The sequence below is a fragment of the Cyprinus carpio genome, chromosome A21 (assembly GCF_018340385.1).
Source record: "Cyprinus carpio isolate SPL01 chromosome A21, ASM1834038v1, whole genome shotgun sequence".
Classification (NCBI taxonomy): Eukaryota; Metazoa; Chordata; class Actinopteri; order Cypriniformes; family Cyprinidae; genus Cyprinus; species Cyprinus carpio.
The window spans coordinates 21,597,078-21,618,881 of record NC_056592.1 but is presented as its reverse complement, the minus strand read 5'-3'; the positions used below and the strand labels follow the sequence as shown (position 1 = coordinate 21,618,881).

The window sequence follows — 21,804 nt, the reverse complement described above, 5'->3', positions numbered from 1 at the left end:
CGAGCATCAAAATGATTTGCTGAACAAAGTGATCAAATCTATTCTTCTTTAGAACATAATTTGACAGTAACATAATTAGACTTGTGAGATCCTAAAGTGACATGGCAGTATAACCTAAAAATGAGCAGCAGAATAAAAGGGAAGAATCTGAGAACCTCTGCTCTATTGACGTCTATTGAAGTCTGAAGCAGTTTATCTCGCCTAAGAAGTATTTTAAAAGGCTGCATTTTAAAAGGTGACTGAATTGTACTGCTGTGCCGTCTTTTTTGGCAGATCTGTACAGATGATGAAACCGAACACATCATTCAGTTACTTACCCAGCTGTGTGAATACAGAGCTGTCATCTGATCTCCATTTGTCTTTCATGTCTGGACTACTCTTTCTTCTTTCTTTCACTCGTTCCCTGACTCCATTGCGATGAATCTTCTCCCCTCTCCGAGTTTTTTCTATAAAGTACAGAATATAAAAGAGCATGCAAAATGCGTAAAATTAGCAATTCAAGTTTGAGGAAAAGATCAGCGAACACCAGATTTTAAATCAACGGTCCACAAGAGGGTGCAAGACATAAATCTAAACCAAACAGCACCTCGTTTACTGCGTTTATTGATTACTGCAAAGAACAAACCTGGCTGTTAACAAATGCATTTCATTTTAAATCATCCTTTAAATTTAATATTTCATATCATTCATTCATTTCAGTTTATTTTATTCAGATTAAAATGTCATCTAATAACAAAACTGTTTACACATTTACACATTTTTATGTATAGTTTAAACATCACAATTTGTAATAACAAAACATGTGAAAACTGTCCTTGCTGATCTCCTGAATTCAAAAATGCAGTTTTGTGGATTTTTTTATATTTTAGTTACTAATTTTTCAACGGATTTTACAGAAAGAGCACATTCTTGTGACTTTAATGTCGACTGATGCAATTTTTATGGTCATGAAATTTTGTGAAGGAATAATTTTGTCATCAAAATATGTTCAGGTATGATTTCCAGTTTGAATTCAGTTATATGATACCATAATGCAGATATCAGTGTTGTTCGTAATATTTCAAGATGAGCACTTACTGGACTGAAGCAGTTTAGATTTAACTGATTGTCCAGACATTTTTCAGAAAAACCATTTGTTCATCCGGCTTCTGAGAAACGTTTATTTGTTTATCTCTCAATCATCATTGTATTGCATTGCATTATGTTTCAGAACTTTGATCAGAAAGCTAAGCATATCTTATAAGATCTATAGGAGTCATATTATTGGGAGATATTTATATGATTACATTACAAGTTACCAGAATTTGATGTTAATTTTTGTTCATATGTGACCCTGGACCACAAAACCAGTAAATTTTTCGAAATTGAGATTTACACATCATCTGAAAGCTGAATAAATAATCTCTCCATTGATGTATGGTTTATTAGGAGGACAATATTTGTCTGAGATACAACTATTTGAAAATCTGGAATCTGAGGGTGCAAAAAAAATCTAAATATTGAGAAAATCACCTTTTAAGTTGCCCAAATGAAGTTCTTAGCAATGCATATTACTGATCAAAAATTACGTTTTGATATATTTACAGTAAGAAATTTACTAAATATCTTCATGGAACATGATCTTTACTTAATATCCTAATGTTTTTTGGCATAAAAGAACAATCAATTTTGAACCATACAATGCATTTTTAGCTATTGCTACAAATATACCCCAGCGACTTAAAGACTGGTTTTGTGCTCCAGGGTCACATATAAGTATCAGCATGTGCAACAAATTGCATGTTTTTGCTCAGTTTAAGTCTTTGAATAAAACTCAGCAGTATCATATAATAATCAACCCCCCCCCACCCCCCCCAAAAAAAAAAAAATTATATATATATATATAATTTTTTTTTTACAACTATTTTGTGTGAAGTTTTCATTTCAAAAATACACTTTTCTAGCTATTATACCGAAGGCTATTTTTTAAAATCAAGACCCCAAAAACCCACAAATGAGAAAACGTCACATATCAGGCTGCAGTCAGCCACTTAATGTCATGCAAAGCTTCTATACATCACTGTAGTAAATCTCAGTGGTGGATAGTTGCTCGGATGTGATGTCAAGGGAGTCTGGCTGCGGTGTATCTCACTTATGGAACAATACGGTCCAGATTAACCTTAAACGGTCTTGTTGAGGGTCGAGGTCTGCGCTGACGAGGCTCGCAGGCCTGGCGGTCGCATGCCAATCTGTGTGTTTTTTTGCAAGGCAGAATGAATATGGGTCTTAACAGCAGATGACAGAAAGCCAGCAAGTAGAGAAAAGTGCTGAGTCAGAGATTCACAGGAGTAACGAACACCGCAAGAGGGATCCGACCGAATGCAGCTCCTTCATACAGCACTGGGTGAAAAACGGGTCAATGGCGACCCTGGAAGCTCAAACAAAAACGATAAGGCAGGTCTCATGAATGCAGAACACTCACACATCGTCACATGACTTTTTGGTTTTAAGCTTTAGAATCTTGTTTATTTTCCCCAACAGAGCTATTAGATTTATTTGATAAACTGCAATCTAACAGCATGAACCCAGCATGAAAACCAACTGCATGTCATAATATCAAATGAACACAAATCTCACAATTCAAGTCATTTCTCCCGATTCCCTTGTTAAGTAGTAGATGGTAAAAGACCTAAATTCTTTGCAATCTTGCACTGAGAAAAGTTATTTTTCATCTGGCACAAAGTGGTTGCAAAGACTGAGACTTTGGTGGACACTTCTTTTTTTTTTATGATGGTTTTGATCAGGATCGATGATGGTTTTATCATAATGCCCTAAAGTATTACCAAATGCACCTGCTTATTGTGGAATGTTTCAAAACAGTTTAACTTGGATATTCTATTATCTTTTCACTGTGTTCACAAGTGTGCTGCAGTTATTATATAACCGATATTATGTGCCTAACTGCACATTTCGCAGCAGTTTCAAAGTGAAATGTCCGGTGAGTGGCACTAAAATGCATGTTCAATACATGACTGTGGCTACATTTTTATTACGTTGCTTCAGGCACGTATTGCAGCGGTTCAGAATTCAAATGTCCGGTGAGTGTTGTTAAAAGATTAATGCTCTATTGTGCCAGAAAATAACAAACTTCCTCCACCAAACCCAACCCTAAACCTACATGATAGTGTTAAGGAATGCAAAAGTGATTTGAAAACACATTCACTGATGCAACTGTGCTCTTCACTGCACAAGTGCAGCGCCATATTTTGAGTTTTGCAGAAATCTCGGTAGAGGCACGTATTTCCAGTGAGCCTTAGTAGGTTGCAAACATATGCCTACAATATAATTGGGACAAACCAACTACAATGGCCACAAACAGCTAATCAAATTTCAATAGCTGAAAACTTAAACTGTCAATCATTATGTCATTTGGCTGATGTGCACAGAGTATGGATCAAATATGAGAATCGGCCAAAAGATGCCACAAAACTAAGTTGGGCCGATATATTTTTGGAAGTGGCCCATTTATTGGCCTGTATATTGTGAAATCAATGCCCTGAAGTACATGTGCTGTGTCTGAAATCGCCCCCTATACCCTTGTATTGGTGGTGGTTGAGGAGAGACCCCCCACATGATTGTGAAGCACTTTGGGTGTACAACAATACACAGTAAAGTGATATATAAATGCATCATTCATTCATTGTATATAGTGAGTGGACGGCCAACTGGATTGGTGTCCAAAACCATAGTCGACATTATTGAGTGCATTCATTTAATCCCATAATGCACCGCAATAAACAGAAGGTGCTAAAAACATTGAATGTGCATGTTGGCATCTTCTGTTTGTTTCAGTTTGAGCAGTTTTGGTCATTTTCTCCCATGATCCCTATAATAATAATAATAATAATAATAATAATGCTTGGACATCAACAATGAATGTTTGTGGCTATATTTTATATTTGAATTTGATAAATTTTCCCGGTTAAAACAACACAAATCTAACATCGTATCAAACATCATAGACAAAGTATAGAAAATGGAACTGATCAAATATGTAGCTTCTGCACCTTCTTTCACTGAGCAGCTGTTTAAAATAGAAAAATAATTATTTTTGAAGGGTCCCGAGATAGCAAGCAACCATTGAAACAATGTTATGTCGATGTTGATGCATCAACACTAACTGCACTGAATTAATGTTACAAAGTGGTGTTGGTTCAATATCACATTTTCACCCACAATTAATGTAAAAAAAAAAAAAAAGTTGAAAATAAAAACTACGGTAATGTCACTGGATCATCATTATGAAGTGAAGATGTTTCAACATCACTTGTTCATCCTTAGTCAATGTTGAATTAAAAAAACAAAATAAAACAATGGCAGTGTCACTGAATCAACGTTACACTGAATCCAGTAACGAAGTACAGAAGTCAACTTTTGAAGTGGATCAAAAAAGTTCATCAAAGTTGTCCTAAGACAAGAACGGGTATTGTTTTGATTTTAGGACAACTCTGATGAAAGGATTTGATCCACTTCAAATGTTGACATTTTTCAAGTAACTGTAATTTATCTGAGTATTTTTATTTTAAGAAACTTTTACTTCACTTCATTCCAAAGCATAACAGGGCTCCAGACTGAAAACCATTTTTTCTGCCAGTGCGACAATTTTGCGAGCGGTCGCTGTGAGATCAAAGAGCGCAGACGTAGAAAACTAGAAGCAGTTACGATAATTATAACCATGGTGTTGTGGCAGAAATAGTCAAATGTTATAACGTTATTCATTTCAGGGTTTGTATAACCTTTTGAGAGAAATTCAAACACTTTTCAATGCCTTTCAAGTAACATTTCCAGCATTTTAAAGCTCTAAAAATATCCAATTTAAATATTGACACAATATACTTTGTTGTCAGCAGAGCCCTTATTGGCTTATTAGTCATGCATTTCCATTTTCTTTTTTTATATTTTGATATTATAAAATCACTACTATAAAACATCAAATCATCAAGAAATCAAATCTTGACAAAATTGTGCACTTTTTTTGTGTGTGAAGTAAAAACAGCCACAAAGTGCCTTGAAAAAGAAACGTTTCTTCAATTTCCGACACAAAGCAAGTAAAGAACTACCTCGGTAGGATGCAGCCTTCCATTTGAGAAACACCCAACAACTCACTGATTCAAATGATTCGGTCAGAGCGAGTCTCTGTTAAAGGTGCCATGTGTAAAAATTAAGGTAAAAATATCCAAAAAATGACCTACACGCATCAAAAGAATGAGAAGAAATAAGGGCGATGATGTCATTAAAAAAATGTCAAGTTACAGTGCTGCAGAGATATCAACCTTAATTAGCATTACCATTACTAGCCACGGCCCGACAGGTGTCGTAATACCAGTTTCGGCTATGGGAGGCGGTATGCGGGCAACATAACCACCAGCCAACCTGCAATACACGAATAACTCGCACGGCTTGTGGGCGTACTTGAACCTGATGTCAATCGTGTGGAAAGTACAGCCCACTACTTCATTTCAGTTCAGGGAATTAGTTAGCTATAACTTACCCACAGATCCGATCCGGTTTTCACCTGTTATCTACCAAAGCCCGTCTCTACCAAGCTGATGCTAAAATGTAAAATTACCTAAGAAGCTTGAAATGTCTTCGATGATAATGAACCCGAGAGAGAGAGAGAGAGAGAGAGAGAGAGAGAGAGAGAGAGAGAGAGAGAGAGAGAGAGAGAGAGAGCGCCCCGGCTGCGCGCGCACTCACTATATTCAGAGCGGTATTCACTCACTATATTCAGCTGTCTGATGTTGACCAGTGATGTTGACAGAATGCTGTCTGTCAAATTAATTTAATTTGAATAATGTGTATATATAACTCAAAATGTAATATGAACAAAACGAATATGAACATATTCACTGGTAAAGGTGAAGGGGTGTAGCTTGAAGATGTCATGTTTCAAAATCACTTGACATCACCCAACGTTCCTCTGGAGCAGGCGGGCACCTCTTAGGCTTCGGCTATGGCTCTAGGGTTGTTGTGAAGGTAAGGGCGGAGCATAGAGACTATGCCGTTTCTGGTTTGTTACTCTAGAGTAGACCAATTCACTTTATTGAGGCATACTGCCCCCATCTGGTATGGAATGTGGAGTATGACTTGATTTTTTTGCCAGACATGACACATGGCACCTTTAACAATTCAGTGAATTCACAAGTCTGACTCAAAATGAGCCAAGAAGAGGAGATCCTCGGAGCTTGAGTGCTACTCTACTCTGTAGAAAAACATGAATTATTATATGTCTAGTTCAAAGAAGTATTTTTTTTTTTGTGGATTGGCCATTATTTTGTGCTATAAACACACGTAATATCTGTTGCATTCATATTAGAAGCCAGAGGGCGCCCTTGCGCAGAAACCCCACATGTGCATCACAGAAGTAATAGAACTCATGACGCTCTAGAATAACCGTATCCAGCTACCGCTGTAGCTGAATTAAAAGTAGAAACGTTTTGAATGTCTAAACATGAAGACAATAAATACTCATCTTCGACAATGTATGATTTATCTGTGTTCTTCAAGCCATCTTGGGTATTTTCATAATAATAATAATAATCATTACTAATAGCCTTTTGTACAGTTAGAATATATTTTCGGCCTCATTCTGTAATAAGAAGCCATATCAGATCACAATAGGAAGTTATCTCATACATGCGACTGATGTTGTGGAGCAAAAACATGTTCCCTTTCGAACGGTCTCTCCTGTTGCGTTACTCGCCTATGAGGAAACTCCTGCTTTCTCTGATATTGAAGCCTGATTTTTTTTCACATTTGTGTAGTTGTATGAACAAATGGCACTTCAGCTGCCAAATGGGGTGGAGCCAATCACTATATAAGTCGGCTCAGAGCGCCATTCATCAGAATTTTTCTCCTTCAGCACAAAGATCATCCCTTCACTAAACTCTGAAGCAAGAAGCTTGAAGCCTGCTACTCGCAACGGGAAGACGCTGAACTCACGGGACTGAGCAACCGGGCTCAAGTGATGTCACGCCAGCACAGGTCCCACGTGCTTCATTCTCCAGGCAGAACTTCAATCCGCCTGCATGTTTTACACATGAAGATCAACGCCCCATTGAATTGCTCCAGTCGGCTTACTTACGGCCCAGACACTTAAGACCGCCCTCCTTTTGGCTTTAACTTCGGTCAAGCGTGTGGGTGACCTGCAAGCACTGTCAGTCAGTGCTTCATGCCTTGAGTTTAGGCCTAATGACTGTAGAGTCATCCTCACACCAAGACATGACTATGTGCCTAAAGTGCTTTCCACTCTGATCAGAGCACAAGTCATTACCCTTCTAGCTCTTCCAAATTCAGAGGATGAGCAGGGTCCCAATCCACTCTGACCGGTTCTGGCACTCAGAGCAGCTCTTTGTATGCTTCGGAGGCTGTGCTAAAGGGCTGACAGTCAGAGACTGTCTCACTGAATAGTTGACACTATAGCCCTGGCTTATGCCCCAGCGAACCTACAATGTCTTATCGGATTGAGGGCCCACTCCACCAGAGGAATGGCCTCCTCATGGGCTTGGTCCAGCAGAGTTTCAATTGGTAATATGTGTGTCTTCGCCATCTACCAGATTTTATAACCTAGACATCCCTGCCCTTCAGGGGATTTACCTAATCACCTAGATTAGTGGAGAAGGTCTTTTTATGTAGACCCCAGCATGCTGGCTTGGTTCTCATATTTGACTCATGCTTTTTAGGAGCCCTCATTATGGGCGCTCCGGGCTGGGCTCACCGAGCAGCTTCGTTCTGCACTTGCTTATAGCAGTCAGCTATTGGATGTTTTCCCCATAAGTGTTCAATGCAAAGGGAGAGGCTGTTCAAAAGGGAATGCTCCGGTTACTTTCGTTACCTCGGTTCACTGAGATGCACGTTGTAAGTGGGGAGGTGTTTGCTCATATCAGTGAGTAGATTCACGTTATACACAAACAGAGCCACAAAACAGGAGAGAAATAAAACGCACAGAAATTATTTAAACACAAAACCAGAATAAAAAAAAAAAAAAAAAAAAAAAAAAAACGCAATTTGTGTACTGAATCATGGATGTCGTACCGAACGGTTTAATATTAAACAGATTTGTGACATCCCTAATATATATATATATATATATATATATATATATATATATATATATATATATATATATATATATATATATATTTTTTTTTTTTTTTTTTTTTTGCACACATGAAGTATCAGTAACCTGATATTTTTAATACTTTCATACTTTTATTAGAGTAAAATTTAGTACTTTTACTGGAGTAATATTTTATTAGGGTTATCTGTACTTTTACTCAAGCACTTGATTTGTGTACTTCACCACTGGTTGAATCAATATTGAAATTAACCACAAAAAAAAAAATATATATAATATAATCATAATATCATATCATAATTGGTAATATTTCTGGATCAATATTATAATATGATGTTGATTCTAAACCACTTTTGTTGATTTTTAAAAAACATTTTTTATTGAAAATATTACGGAAATGTCAACATAAAACAATGTTGCCATCTGATGTACCAAGTTAACATTGTTACCAACAACATTAAGCTGGTGCATAAATTCCTGACCATTTCAAAGTTTTCAGGAAACCCTTTTAAAATCAAAATGACACCTTTCCAGCCTTTGAGTCACTTTATTTATTTTTTAACAGTTTAAAACAATCGATGACAAAAAGATCATCATTCTTTATAAAATAAAACTGGGACAAAAAGGACAAAAACACTACAACCTTTAAGATAATTATTTTGAGGATTCAGACTACAAGTGGTCCAATGGTTCAAGTTTTAAAAAGCTGGCTTACATCAGACTGCTACCTCTTTTCCTTCGGGTTGAAATCTGAAAAAGAAAGCATGAAGTCAATTCATTTGTCAAAAATAGAGTCACATTCAGGAATGTTAATATGTTAAACAATATGATTCACTTTTTAAATTGCTCAACACAAAAACATTCTAACTATGATTGTAGTATCATTAAATTATATTTAATCTATTTATCTCAAATCTATTAACACTTCAGTATCAATACAGTTTCTACAATTAACATAATAAAAGCACAACGGCAGGGGTGAATTTGTGTTTTTTTTTTATTGATGAGATGTGATTTTTTTTTTTAAGGTCTTTAGGATCACTGAAAACTTCCAGGCAGGTGTATTGGATATGCAAACTCTAAACTCTGCATGAAGGTGGCCATCTCTTGAGTTATGACCATTACTCACAGGATGTGACTGAACATTAGTCTATAAATAAAATAATAAGATGCAGATTAACCTTATGTAGTCTTAATCTCCTTAAAGATCACAAAATAGCAATGTCTGTCAATTGCTCATAAACACAAGGTGTAGTTTTTGTGATGGTGTTTAAGCAGGAACAGGCTAAACTGAATGAAGATCGGTTACATTCATCACATTTAATACTGATTGAAGAATATGAATGATTACCTGATAAAGCAGTAATTCGGGGAGCAGGACATAAAGCACAGGATAGCACCAAATCCCAGGTCAGGTGATCATGCGGTCAACTACAACTCAACGTATAATTAGTGTCACCATTATGATGAGGGTGCTTCTCATTTCTTGGATGCTCCATCCTCATCTGCCTTTACTTCTACTAAAGGAAAGAACGCAAGCTGCTCTGCAAGCATTGAGTATAGACAGGGATGCACATACAGTACGTTCTTCAGTCTTGTTCTCATGAGAGCACCTGGAGATTTGGTTTGGTGCTCACACTGTACATAGTGTGACCCATTAAAAAGAACTATAAAAATAAATTAATAACAGTAATATATTTTTGCACTTTAGTTAGTTTTTTTTTATTAAAATAACAAAAGAATAAAGTGTAATAATACTATTATATTTGAAAATAAAAAGTGAGTGAAAAAAATAAAAAATACAATTATTTCATAGTGCACTTAAAAATACGAAGCTAACATTTTTTTTTTTAATGAATTTATCACTTTCAAAGCTAGAGTCATCAAGCTTTTATTTTGGTGGGTTGCCAGCAAGTAAGTATATGCACTGATGGAAGCGCGCCACTGAATGAAATGTCACAGTTTTGCATTTGCTCTGAAACTACCAGCGTGCCTAGATTTATGCTTTTAGTTGGAATGGAAATCTTATACAGTATTATAGATACTCGATCTAAAACGGTGGTTGTACATTAACATCTGTCAACCATGTCGATAAGCAAATGAGTGGTCTGAACTTATTTACCCAGCACATTTTATTATTTTGGTGGTGCATTGCCAGTTTAGCTCGTGTGCCATGAGTAAAACTGGCACTGAGCAAAATGGCAAAAGAAAAACACAAGAGACTGTTGCAGACAGTTTTCATACCTCCAACTAGGTCCTTCTCTAAGAGCTGGATCTGCAAGGTAAAGATCTTCTCCTGCAGGTTGCATAAAGAGTGTTTGATCTTCTCTCTGCGAGTGACCATGTAGCACAAGTTTCTGACCTGAAAGAAAACATACCATTTACATTTAAATTACGAACTGAAATAATTAAGTTTTTTTTTTTTTGGGAGGATCTGTACTTTACTTGAGTTTTTATATTTCAGCCAACTTTTACATTTACTCCACTACATTTCCTAATTAAAATGTATACTTTTACTCTGATACATTTCCCCGAAACATATTCATTACTTACTAAAACATAGTCAGAAATTTAAAGAACACAGACTGCAGGAAAGCAGGTTTGATGAATCAGTGGTCTGGCGTCTGCAAACAAGTGCGCGCACAACCACGGATGATTCATTTCCCACTCAAGTCGAGTCTGGGGTGTGCGTTATACAGTACATCTTCTGCGATAATATGGTAAGTGTTGTTGAAAGATGTGCGATCTGGCATTATCAAGTAGGCTATATCACCAAATCACACACAGAGTGCACACACGTGATTTATTAGTCTATTAAAACTCAAAAATCCAGGCATTCTAAATTATAGACTGCAAAAATACTTCTGTATGCTTTTTTATGTTTATATAATTTAATATGGTTAACTTAATCTATATCACACAGTACAGTTTTTCTGCAAATATCGGCATGAACACATTTAATAATCATTTTAAATCATTAATCAAGTTCATTAAAGCAATAAGTGACTTACGTTTTAGACATAATATTGCTTGTTTTTGATCAATTTTGCCAACGAAAATAGTTCCCACACAGCGATGTTTAGCGTCTCTGAACAATGGACTGTTTACTTATTGAATGAATAAGCTTTTTGAACGAATCGGTTGAATAAATGAAACAGTGATTCACTCATTAACACAATCAAATGTGTTGTTTCTGAATGAATCAGTTGTTTGAATGAATCAGTTGAATCTCAATGACTCACTCGTTAACATTTACTTGTTGCCACCTACTGGAGGTTTTAATTTCACATTTCAACTATTTTGTTCATGTTTTAAATTATTTCAAATATCAGTATTCAACATGTTAAAAACAAAACATTGTTTATCCATCTGTAACTGCAGGTTAAATGCATCCATGTCCCCTCTGAGATACATAAACTGTAAATATACATAATTGATTTTTCTTTTTCAGATTCAGGTAATGTTTTCTTATGTTGGAATGAAAGACACTAAGTACAGATGAAGTGCTTCTTATTCTTATCCAAAAATACAAAATGGATAAAAAGAGTTAAAACTGAACAAAATCTTGCTACTCATGCTGTGTATGAACATTTTTATATACATTTATTTGTTTCTTTTCCATTTTGCATTTAATTGTCCTTTTACTTCCAATACTTAAGTACGTTTAAGATTAAAAAAATACTTTTTGTACTTAAGTACAATGAATATCACATACTTTAAGACTTTTACTCAAGTAATATTCTTAATGGTGACTTCAACTTCTACCAAAGTAATTTTTTGGTAAGATATCTGCACTTTTACTGGAGTATGACTTTCAGGCACTTTATACTCCACTGAATATAATACACAGAAATGTCCATTCATAAGAGAAAATTATTCAACTTATGTATTTAACTGTGTATGTAACATTACCTAAAACACATTTTAGAACCAGATTAAAGTCGACCTGAAATCAAAATTGACTAATTACGTTATCAGTCTACATTCCAGGGGCCTCGTATACAATGACTTGCCTACAATGACCCCAAATACAATCATCATTTCCTACATGTTTCTACAAATAATTTATAATTAGTCATGCATCACGCTTTATAAATCTTTGATCACATGCACATGAGTGAGGGCAACTACACCCACAGAATGCAATTGCCTTCCTATTTACAGAACTTACCAACCAACCTAGTTACGCATCTAACCATTTAGTCTCCAGTGCGGCAACCTCTTGTCAGGTTCTCAGAGTATGGAAAAAGAGTTGGATGGAATGGATGATTGGATGGATGGAAGGATGGATGGACAGACAGACAGAACAGTTGGATGGATGAATGGTGGGATGAAATGGATGAATAATTGGATGGATGATGGATGGATGGATGGATGGATGGATAGATGGACAGAATGATCGGATGGGATGGTTGAAAAGAATGGATGGATTGATGGATGGAGGGATTGGCAATGATTTGGATGGATGAATGGATGGATGGATGGAGGGATTGGCAATGGATGGATGGATGGATGGATGGAGGGATGGATGGATGGATGGAGGGATTGGCAATGATTGGATGGATGGATGGATGGAGGGATGGATGGATGGAGGGATTGGCAATGATTGGATGGATGAATGGATGGATGGATGGATGGAGGGATTGGCAATGATTGGATGGATGAATGGATGGATGGATGGATTGGCAATGATTGGATGGATGGATGGATGGAGGGATGGATGGATGGAGGGATTGGCAATGATTGGATGGATGAATGGATGGATGGATGGATGGATGGATGGAGGGATTGGCAATGATTGGATGGATGGATGGATGGATTAATGGAGGGATTGGCAATGATTGGATGGATGGATGGATGGAGGGATTGGCAATGATTGGATGGATGAATGGATGGATGGATGGATGGATGGAGGGATTGGCAATGATTGGATGGATGGATGGATTGGCGATGAATGGATGGATGAATGGATAGTTCTTTGACATAACCGCTCAAGATGATCATCAGTGAAATATTTAAGACTTCATGTATTTCTGTGGTGTGATTAGTCAATCAGTTGCTTAAATCAGCATGCTTTTCCATTTTATCATAACTTTTACAAAACTTAATTTACATAGAAGCTTTACATAATCCAGGGATGATGGGAAATGTGGTTCTGTTGCACAATAACCCATAAACTCATGTAAACAGCAAACAGTAGGGTACAACCGTACAAAAGTCCTCCTGGGATAAAGGGCCCTTTTGATGTTCTCTTCTCAGAAAACACTAAACAGCAACAAAGCTCATCACAGCTACTTTTCTTTTTACTTTACAAAGAAGTAATTTTCCTTATCCATGACCTAACAGTGAAATATCACGCTTAAAGGAGTTAGGACTGTATCAATAGTGTCAAACACAAATTTCTATCCACAATCAAATATGCATTTACATCTGTTCGTTCACAGTTTGAATGATTTCCTTTTATTTATTTTCAAGATCTGAGATATCCACTGTCTCACTTTTCATTATGGCTATTAAAGTCATGCGCAACAATACTGAAATTACACTTAAACCTTTATACCATTACACAAAGCACATATTCAATAGCTGAGACCATCACTGGACACTCAATTTTTGTGACGTCACATCAACAGAAATTGTTTCAAAAGTAGAAAACAACCCTGTCGGTGGTTGCTTATCTACGTTGTGGCAAGTTAGAACAAAAACTCCATGGTCAACAGCGTAGTAATGTATGAATCTCATACAAAAGTAATTTTTAAACTAGGTAGCTTTTTGTCTCTCAACACGGCGAACCTGCGTGATCAACGTGAACCCAACTTGTGAAATCTGCATGGAGAAACCTTTCCTGATCACATGGTTTCCTTTTAAAATGACTGGATTTCGCCCTTAAAAATTCACTGAACCAGAGTTAATTTTGACAGCTAAATTTGATTAATCAAATTTGATTAGTCTTTTGACTAAAATGCCATTTAGTTTTAGACACATTTTAAATATCTGAATTGTTTTTAGTTTTAGTACTAAATATCTAGACTAGACTAAATATCATAAGATTTTAGTCGACTTAATCTACAGTAAATTTAGTCGGCTAAAATCTAATGGGTTTAGTTACAGTGTAATGTATTTATTAAGCATTTCTTTATTTTTTTTATTAAACTCATTATATAGGTTTGATATTAAGGTTTTATGATGATAGACACTGATTTAACTGCGGTGACACACAACATGCCTTTTTGTTAAAATTAAATAAAACCACTTCTCATAAAGAACAAGAACATGGTCTTTTTAATGAAATACCAATGGTTATATAAACTAATTATGCATTCTTTAAAGCAACTTGTTCACCATATTCTTCATTCTTTCAAGCAGATATATTTATTTCGATAAATAAATTTATATTAATCTTTAGGGCTACTAAAGTTTTTCAGTCAAGAGCAGAGAGTGATTTTCTGTCTTTCTTTTGTTGCTTGATTAACATCACTGACTCTGACAACTGCAGCTAAATTAGGCTCCTGTCCCTTTAAAACCGAATGCACAGCTGCAATGAATGCAATGTACTGATACACGTTCTCCCTACTGTTTACATTCTGCTCTTAGAAAACCGGACCGAATTGAGTTCTCTCTTGCATCGTCAGATTTATCCATATGTCTGCTCTTCTCTTACTCCATTACTTCTCTTACTCTACATAAATATTGACATTTTTGAACGTTTTATGCGACGTGCAGCAAGTGTATGTAAGTCCCGCAGGTTTATATGTACGCATCTAACCTCCGAACCACGCAGCAGATTCGTTCTGAATGAATCTCTTCCCAAATCGTCCCTCCCTAACATTTTCGTCTCGTTTTTATTCGTTGACGAAAATGTCAATAGATTTACGTCATAGTTTTTGTCATTCAAAAAGAGTTTAAAACCTTTTATCGTGGCATCACATCAAGTCTGGTTAAGACACAGTGCAAGTGATCTCAGAATTTTGTCAACATTATTTAAAACTCTGGCAGGAATACCGGTTTGCCTAAATAATGTTCAGGAAACCTGTTTGAAACACTCATTATTGAGAGCTTTTCAGATGAGAATGTGTGAGAAGAGGGCAGCTGTACTCACCCTCTCGAGATCCTGACGCAAATGAGTGAAGAGCTTCAGACGGCGATACAAAACATCCTGCTCCTGCTGGGCGAGATTGTCCACCTCGTCCCTCTTGCGGGCCACAAGCGGCTGGTTGAAGTTGGCCTTTCGTCGCAGTTTCCAGTACTGGAAGAGGAAGTCCACGTGAACATCTGGCAGGGAAAGGCTTTCTGCAACATCCTTGGGGTCCACTAATCTGTAAAACTCATCTTCAAGCTCTTGCAGCTTCTGCTTGCGATGGCTGGCTTTCTCCCGTTCTGCTTGTTCCTGCTTCGAACGATCCGAATGCGTCACTGACAGATCGGAACCAGTGTGCCTCGCTTCGGGTCTGTCCACATTCCCGCCGCCGCTCGAGCGCGGGACGCTACTGTGCTCTAGACAGTACGATTTGAAGCGCACCTCGTCGTTCTCTGCCAGAGTGGTGCGCATCTCAAGTCCGTGGTCGAACGCACAGGTCACGTGGAAGGCCACGATGCAGGACGGCATGGAGCACTGTGTGAGCACAACAGCATGTTTAGAGCGCGAGAATGGTTCGTGTAATCTGTATTTCCTGACATTTTGTACTTGTAGTTAGATTATATTACATTTTAAAATACAGTACAGACCAAAAGTTTGGAAACATTACTATTTTTTAATGTTTTTGAAAGAAGTTTCTTCTGCTCGTCAAGCCTGCATTTATTTGATCAAAAATACAGAAAAAAACAGTAATATTGTGAAATATTATTACAACTTAAAATAATAGTTTTCTGTTTGAATATACTTTAAAAAAATAATTTATTCCTGTGATGCAAAGCTGAATTTTCAGCATCATTACTCCAGCCTTCAGTGTCACATGTAACATCCAGTCTATCACATGATCATTTAGAAATAATTAATAAATATTCCTGTGATGCGAGTGTTGGAAACAGTTCTGCTGTCTAATATATTTGATGAATAAAAGCTTAAAAAGAACTGCATTTATTCAAAATAAAAAAAAAAATTTTATTATTATATATTCTAATAATATATTTTCTTTACTATAACTTTTTATCAATTTAACACATCCTTGCTGAATAAAAGTATTGATTTTATTTCAAAAAAAAAGAAAGAAAAAAATTACTGACCCCATATTACTGACCAGTAGTGTATAATAATACAAAATATTTATATTTAAAAAACATAGCTTCGTTTTTTTTTTTTTTTTTTTACTTTTTATTCATCAAAGTATCCTAAAAAAGTATCACATGTTCTGAAAAAATATTAAGCAGCAGAACTGTTTCCAACTTTGATAATGAATCATCATATTAGAATGATTTCTAAAGGATCATGTGATAATGATCCTAATAATTCAGCTTTGCATCACAGAAATAAATGATAATTTAAAGTATAATACATTTAAAAACTATTATTTTAAATTGTAATAATATATCACAATATTACATTTTTTTTTCTGTATTTTTGATCAAATAAATGCAGGCTTGATGAGCAGAAGAGACTTCTTTCAAAAACATTAAAAATAGTAATGTTTCCAAACTTTTGGTCTGTACTGTAATTGTTATCAGACTAGGGTTGCTTTTTTATTGGTTACATGATTGCATATTATTCACACGATAGCAATACATTTTGCATAATTCATTGATTCTCCTTTTTATATCTTTTATATTTTCCTTTTCTAAAATAGCCTTCCAGTCTTGTGGACATTCACACAAAGATCAGTCACTAGTCAGGTGGATATAAATACACAGAAGCCGCACAGCATTTGACCAGCGGATTTACAAAAATCATTCTTGTTTTAAAAGTGTTTTCTCAACTTTTTAGCATCAACTAGTGATGAACACATATTTGAATTATCATTGCATTGTTCGCTCTTTTCCACACAGTAACAACGAACAGGGATTGAAGCTTTTGAGCATCAAAAAGGAGGCAAAAGCTCCATACAAATATTATAAAAGTACATCTTGCTATACTGCAATACTCCTCTCTAAGACTTATCGAGACAAACAACCAATTTTTCGTTATTCACGAAATGAATGTGACATCCGCTCTAGCTCTCCAATGTAACATCATCATGAACTAGTGATCAGATGAAAGCAGATCTTGTTCATAAATCCAGTCTGAATGATTTGTTCATGAATCTCTAGTTCAGCTCACTAACTGAATCTTTTGCTGATTTTCAGTCAGTAATAAAAGCCATTACGTCTCTTTGTATAGATTGCTTCTATGACACTTTTATGGTGCTCTTGTGCTCTTTTTGAAGCTGGAAAAGCATCAGTTGCCATTCATTGTAACTGCATGGAAAAGAGCATCCAGCAAAATCTTCACAATTTCTTCTCGTGTTCCAAAAAAACCCTGCATTCTTTATTTCTTTACTAGCTCTTTATACAATCTTGAATATGCAAGTATGTGTAACTATACACATATAAACTGCATTCTTTATTTCTTTACTAGCTCTTTATACAATCTTGGATATGCAAGTATGTGTAACTATACACTAGACATACAGTAAACTCATGATGTGTACCACACAACTATTTCTAATGTAAACTATATTATGGCACAGCTCTAATCTGCTATATGTAACTGAAAAGCATTAAGCAACCCTCTACGCACACCTTGGCAAAAGGCTGTGAAGATGCTGTAAACACTAATATCATGATTTTCTGTAAAGCTGCCTTGAAATAATGCATATTGTAAAAAAAATGATTTTGACTAGACTTTATGAAGTAGCCCGTCCTTTCTTACTAAAAGCATTAAACTAGATGAAATCTTATTCTGCTCTTTAAATGAGTGGAGTGTTTATTATCAGCATGTCGCTCACCTGTATACACGTGCCTGTGTGTTCACGGCACAGGCCACAGGACAAGGCCCAGCGGCTGGCTGGGATGTGGGATACTTTCGTAATAGGTTCCATCTTCTCAGGACAGCCGATGCTCACCTTTGATGACATGGAAACACCACAAGTCAGAAAACACCCAGTTAACACATCGAGAAGTATTATAAGTGATGGGATTAGGGATGGCTGCAGGTGAGTCAACAAGGGAGTAATTTTAGTTTAGTTAGTCTAGGAGTTTGATTTACACACTGAATGGTCAGGTAATATTGTAGCATTTATTCTAAAAAAAATGAATTCAAGTATAATTTCTTAACATACTGAATTAATATATTATCACACTCACTATTAACTAACTATCAGCTAAGAGATTTCCCCTTAATAAACTCGTAATTTGCTGCTTCTTAATAGTTAGTAAGGTAGTTGTTAGTTTAGCTATGCTGTGGATTAAGGGATCTAAAATATGATCATACAGAATAAGGCATTAATATGTGCTTTATAATTAATAATAAATAGCTAATATTTTAGTAATATGCATGCTAAAAAGCAACTAGTTAATAGTGAGAATTGGTCCTTAAAATAAAGTGTTACCCTAAGAATAAATGTAAATTATTACTAAATAAATGTAGTTGCATTGGCTTACACTGTATTTTGTGATCTCACTGGTTTAATCTGAAGATGTATCATAAGGCAGACACCCAGTAAAGCTATCTAGTAAAATAGGACACATATGTGACCCTGGAGCACAAAAGCAGTCTTAAGTCTCTGGGGTATATTTGTAGCAATAGCCAAAAATACATTGTATGGATCAAAATTATCGATTTTTTTTTAAGCCAAAAATCATTAGGTAAGTAAAGATCATGTTCCATGAAGATATTTAGTGAATTTCCTACCATAAATATATCAAAACTTAATTTTTGTTTACTAATATGCATTGCTAAGAATTCGTTTGAACAACTTTAAAGGTGAATTTCTCAATATTGTGATTTTTTTGCTCCCTCAGATTCCAGATTTTCAAATATTGTCCTCCTAACAAACCATACATCAATGGAGAGCTTATTTATTCATCTTTCAGATGATGTATAAATCTCAATTTCGAAAAATTAACACTTAAGACTGGTTTTGTGCTCCAGGGTCACATATTTCCAATGCAAGATAACACACACACAGAAAAAAAAAAAAAAATAAGGGAAAAAAAAAATAAAAATCGGAGCTGCAAAAAAATAACAAAATAATAAAAATAGGCGAGTCTCACGAAGTCTGTCAAGGAGTTGTTTCGCACTGTGACACAAACACACCCTGTACAGTATTTCTCTGTAAAGTGTTACAGATGAAATCAAAGTGAACGGGGCGGCGAGGAACTGCACCGACTGCGTCTGGAAGCTCATGCGCTCGGCTCACTTTATTCATCAGATTTCTGTGAGCCTTTTCACTCACAGCTTTTGTGGCTCTCTACATCCCTGTCATTCTGCCATTGTTACCGCCTCACTCTTCAGCTTCTGAAAGCGTTACTGGAATACCCATTTTGACCAGGCTTTTCAAAATTCCTTCTCCTCCTGTCACTTCTGCTTTTGTCCTCCTTTGACTGAAATATTCAGCAGGCTTTTGCATGTGAAGCAGGGCGCTCCTTTACAAAAACATCTTGCCCTCCACCTGACCGAACAAGTTCAAATCTCCGGCTGAAAAGCTTTCCTTTCAATCACGCGACGAGACATAAAGAGAGCCGAGGAAATATTTCAATTAGAATTCATCCATTATTGCATGCTAATTGCAAGTTTCCTCCGTCGAAAGCAAAGCGTCTTGCAGATGAATAAGTGTGAACGAGTTCTGCAGCGTTTGGGGCCGGATTTCCTTTGCGCTTTTGCGGCTTTATTGCATTTTTTAATCAGGCAATCATTTGTGAAGCAAAATTAATTCAAAAGTGCATTTCAACTCAACTACGTCTGAACAAATAATCAAAATTGATAAATAATGAAATAATAACCAATGAATTTAATAATAAGCTGGAGTATATCACATCTACAGGAAATAAATGTGTTTCTGCAGAACATGTAGCATAGCCTACATGTTTACTTTCACTATATTCAACTTCACTGCCTTTTATACGGTCACGATCCCAGTTTTGTGTTCATAGGACTTTTAGTGTTTTCTGTACCCTTTTGTTTCTATGTTTCCTTCCTGTGTTTAGTTCCCGTTTCCCTTGTTGCATTTGTTACAATGTTTGTTCCCGTGGTTACCCCTCGTTTGCTGTCATAGTTTAGTATTAGCTCCGCCCTCCGTGTTTACTTTCTTATCCTCTGTCTGCTTTACATTTCCGCTCTCAAGTGTTTCTAGTCAAATTAACGTATTTTCAGAGCTGATAATATAACGTTAAAGCTATGAAAACGGTTTTAAAAAGCACATGGCGTCACAGTTTCACCACTTTACACTGTCGGCATGGCCGTCTTTTTGCAGTAACTCCCGATCCGGGCGAAGTTTGGAGGATTTTGTCCGCAAAATGATAAGTGATGATGTTTTTTTGTGGGCGGAGTCTATCTAGTGGCATCAAATTACACTTTTAAAGTAGCAGTCTATGGAAGCCATTGCATAAAAGCATGAAAAAAAAAAAAAAAACAATTTTGAGTTTATATTTCAAAATTCTGTCTTTTTTTTTCTCTCAGAATTGACAGCTAGCATTTGTTGAGTTAAATTGAGTTATTAAGTCCGAACTAAGATATATTAACATGCATTTGCAAGAAAAAAAGTCAGAATTGTGAGATAAAGTAGGTAAATGTTATAGGTTTAAATAGTAGTCTGTTTCATACTGTAACTGTACGGCTAATTCAATACATCTCCTATGAACTGCATAATGCTTATCGTTAGTAAGATGTGAGCTACATTTGGAGCTATTTGAGTTAAGTCATACAATTAGTATCAGATTCAGATGTCTGGACATTATTTAAATAGTTTTAGGAAAAATATTAGGAAAAGCAAATGCAAGTGTCCATAATCTAGAGCACAAACATGTACACTGTGCCTCATTACACATTAGAGCAGGTGCATGTGTCTCATACGCAAGCTATTAACAGCCAGTGTTTACATTATACATATGATCACAACTGAATGATTTAATGTGCATGCTTTCCTTTGTAAAGTGAGCCAAAATGCTTGAATCCAGGCTTTTCCGCCATTGTCTCTAGAAACCCAACATTTTGTTAAAGCTGATATTTCGTGGCTCTATTAGATTGACTTCAGTCGATACCTCAGGGATCCATAAGGCACAGCTGACGTGGACCCACTTGGTTCCACTGCGGGTGGGTTTCAGAGCTCCTCCTCTTCTGGGACAAAGCAGACATTTGGGCTGCACTCCGAGGGCACAGGTTCGGCACAACCAGTTACCCTGCGGCACCTTCAAGATCCCGTAACACGCCTGCGAGAGGAACAAACACATGCTTTACATCAACACCACCAATCACTTCCACAAATCAGCACCGTTACGTCATCCGAACGATCCGTTTCTCTCGATTCTTTAATTGGGGTTATACATTTCAATGAATGGAATTTACATTAAAAGCTTATTTTATTATGTGAAGCAAGTGCATGTCATTATCTTAAGAGACAACATCCAAAAAAGCAGAAAACAAGGGACCGGATTCACAAAAATGTTCTTTAGATTGAAGACATTTCATAAGATAAGATGTTCGTAAGAATTGTTTTAAGTAAAAAACTATAAAGTTTGCACATATTTTCTTCATCTGAATCAGTGAGTTGTTCACTGGA

At 36.1% G+C, this 21,804-nt stretch overlaps 1 protein-coding gene across 4 annotated transcripts in view; it reads right to left on the bottom strand.

Moving 5' to 3' along the window:
- The window catches only part of LOC109074323 (protein Jade-1-like), a 45,142-nt gene that overhangs the window by 7,286 nt on the left and 16,052 nt on the right, over positions 1–21,804 (bottom strand). For all 4 annotated transcript variants that reach the window (XM_042711318.1, XM_042711315.1, XM_042711317.1 and 1 more), the window contains 5 exons: positions 21,287–21,454; positions 18,034–18,150; positions 15,216–15,728; positions 10,361–10,478; positions 318–446 (listed from right to left, as the gene is read on the bottom strand). In XM_042711318.1, the coding sequence (XP_042567252.1) occupies positions 318–446; positions 10,361–10,478; positions 15,216–15,728; positions 18,034–18,150; positions 21,287–21,454 (1,045 nt within the window). The remainder of the gene's footprint in view (positions 1–317; positions 447–10,360; positions 10,479–15,215; positions 15,729–18,033; positions 18,151–21,286; positions 21,455–21,804) is intronic.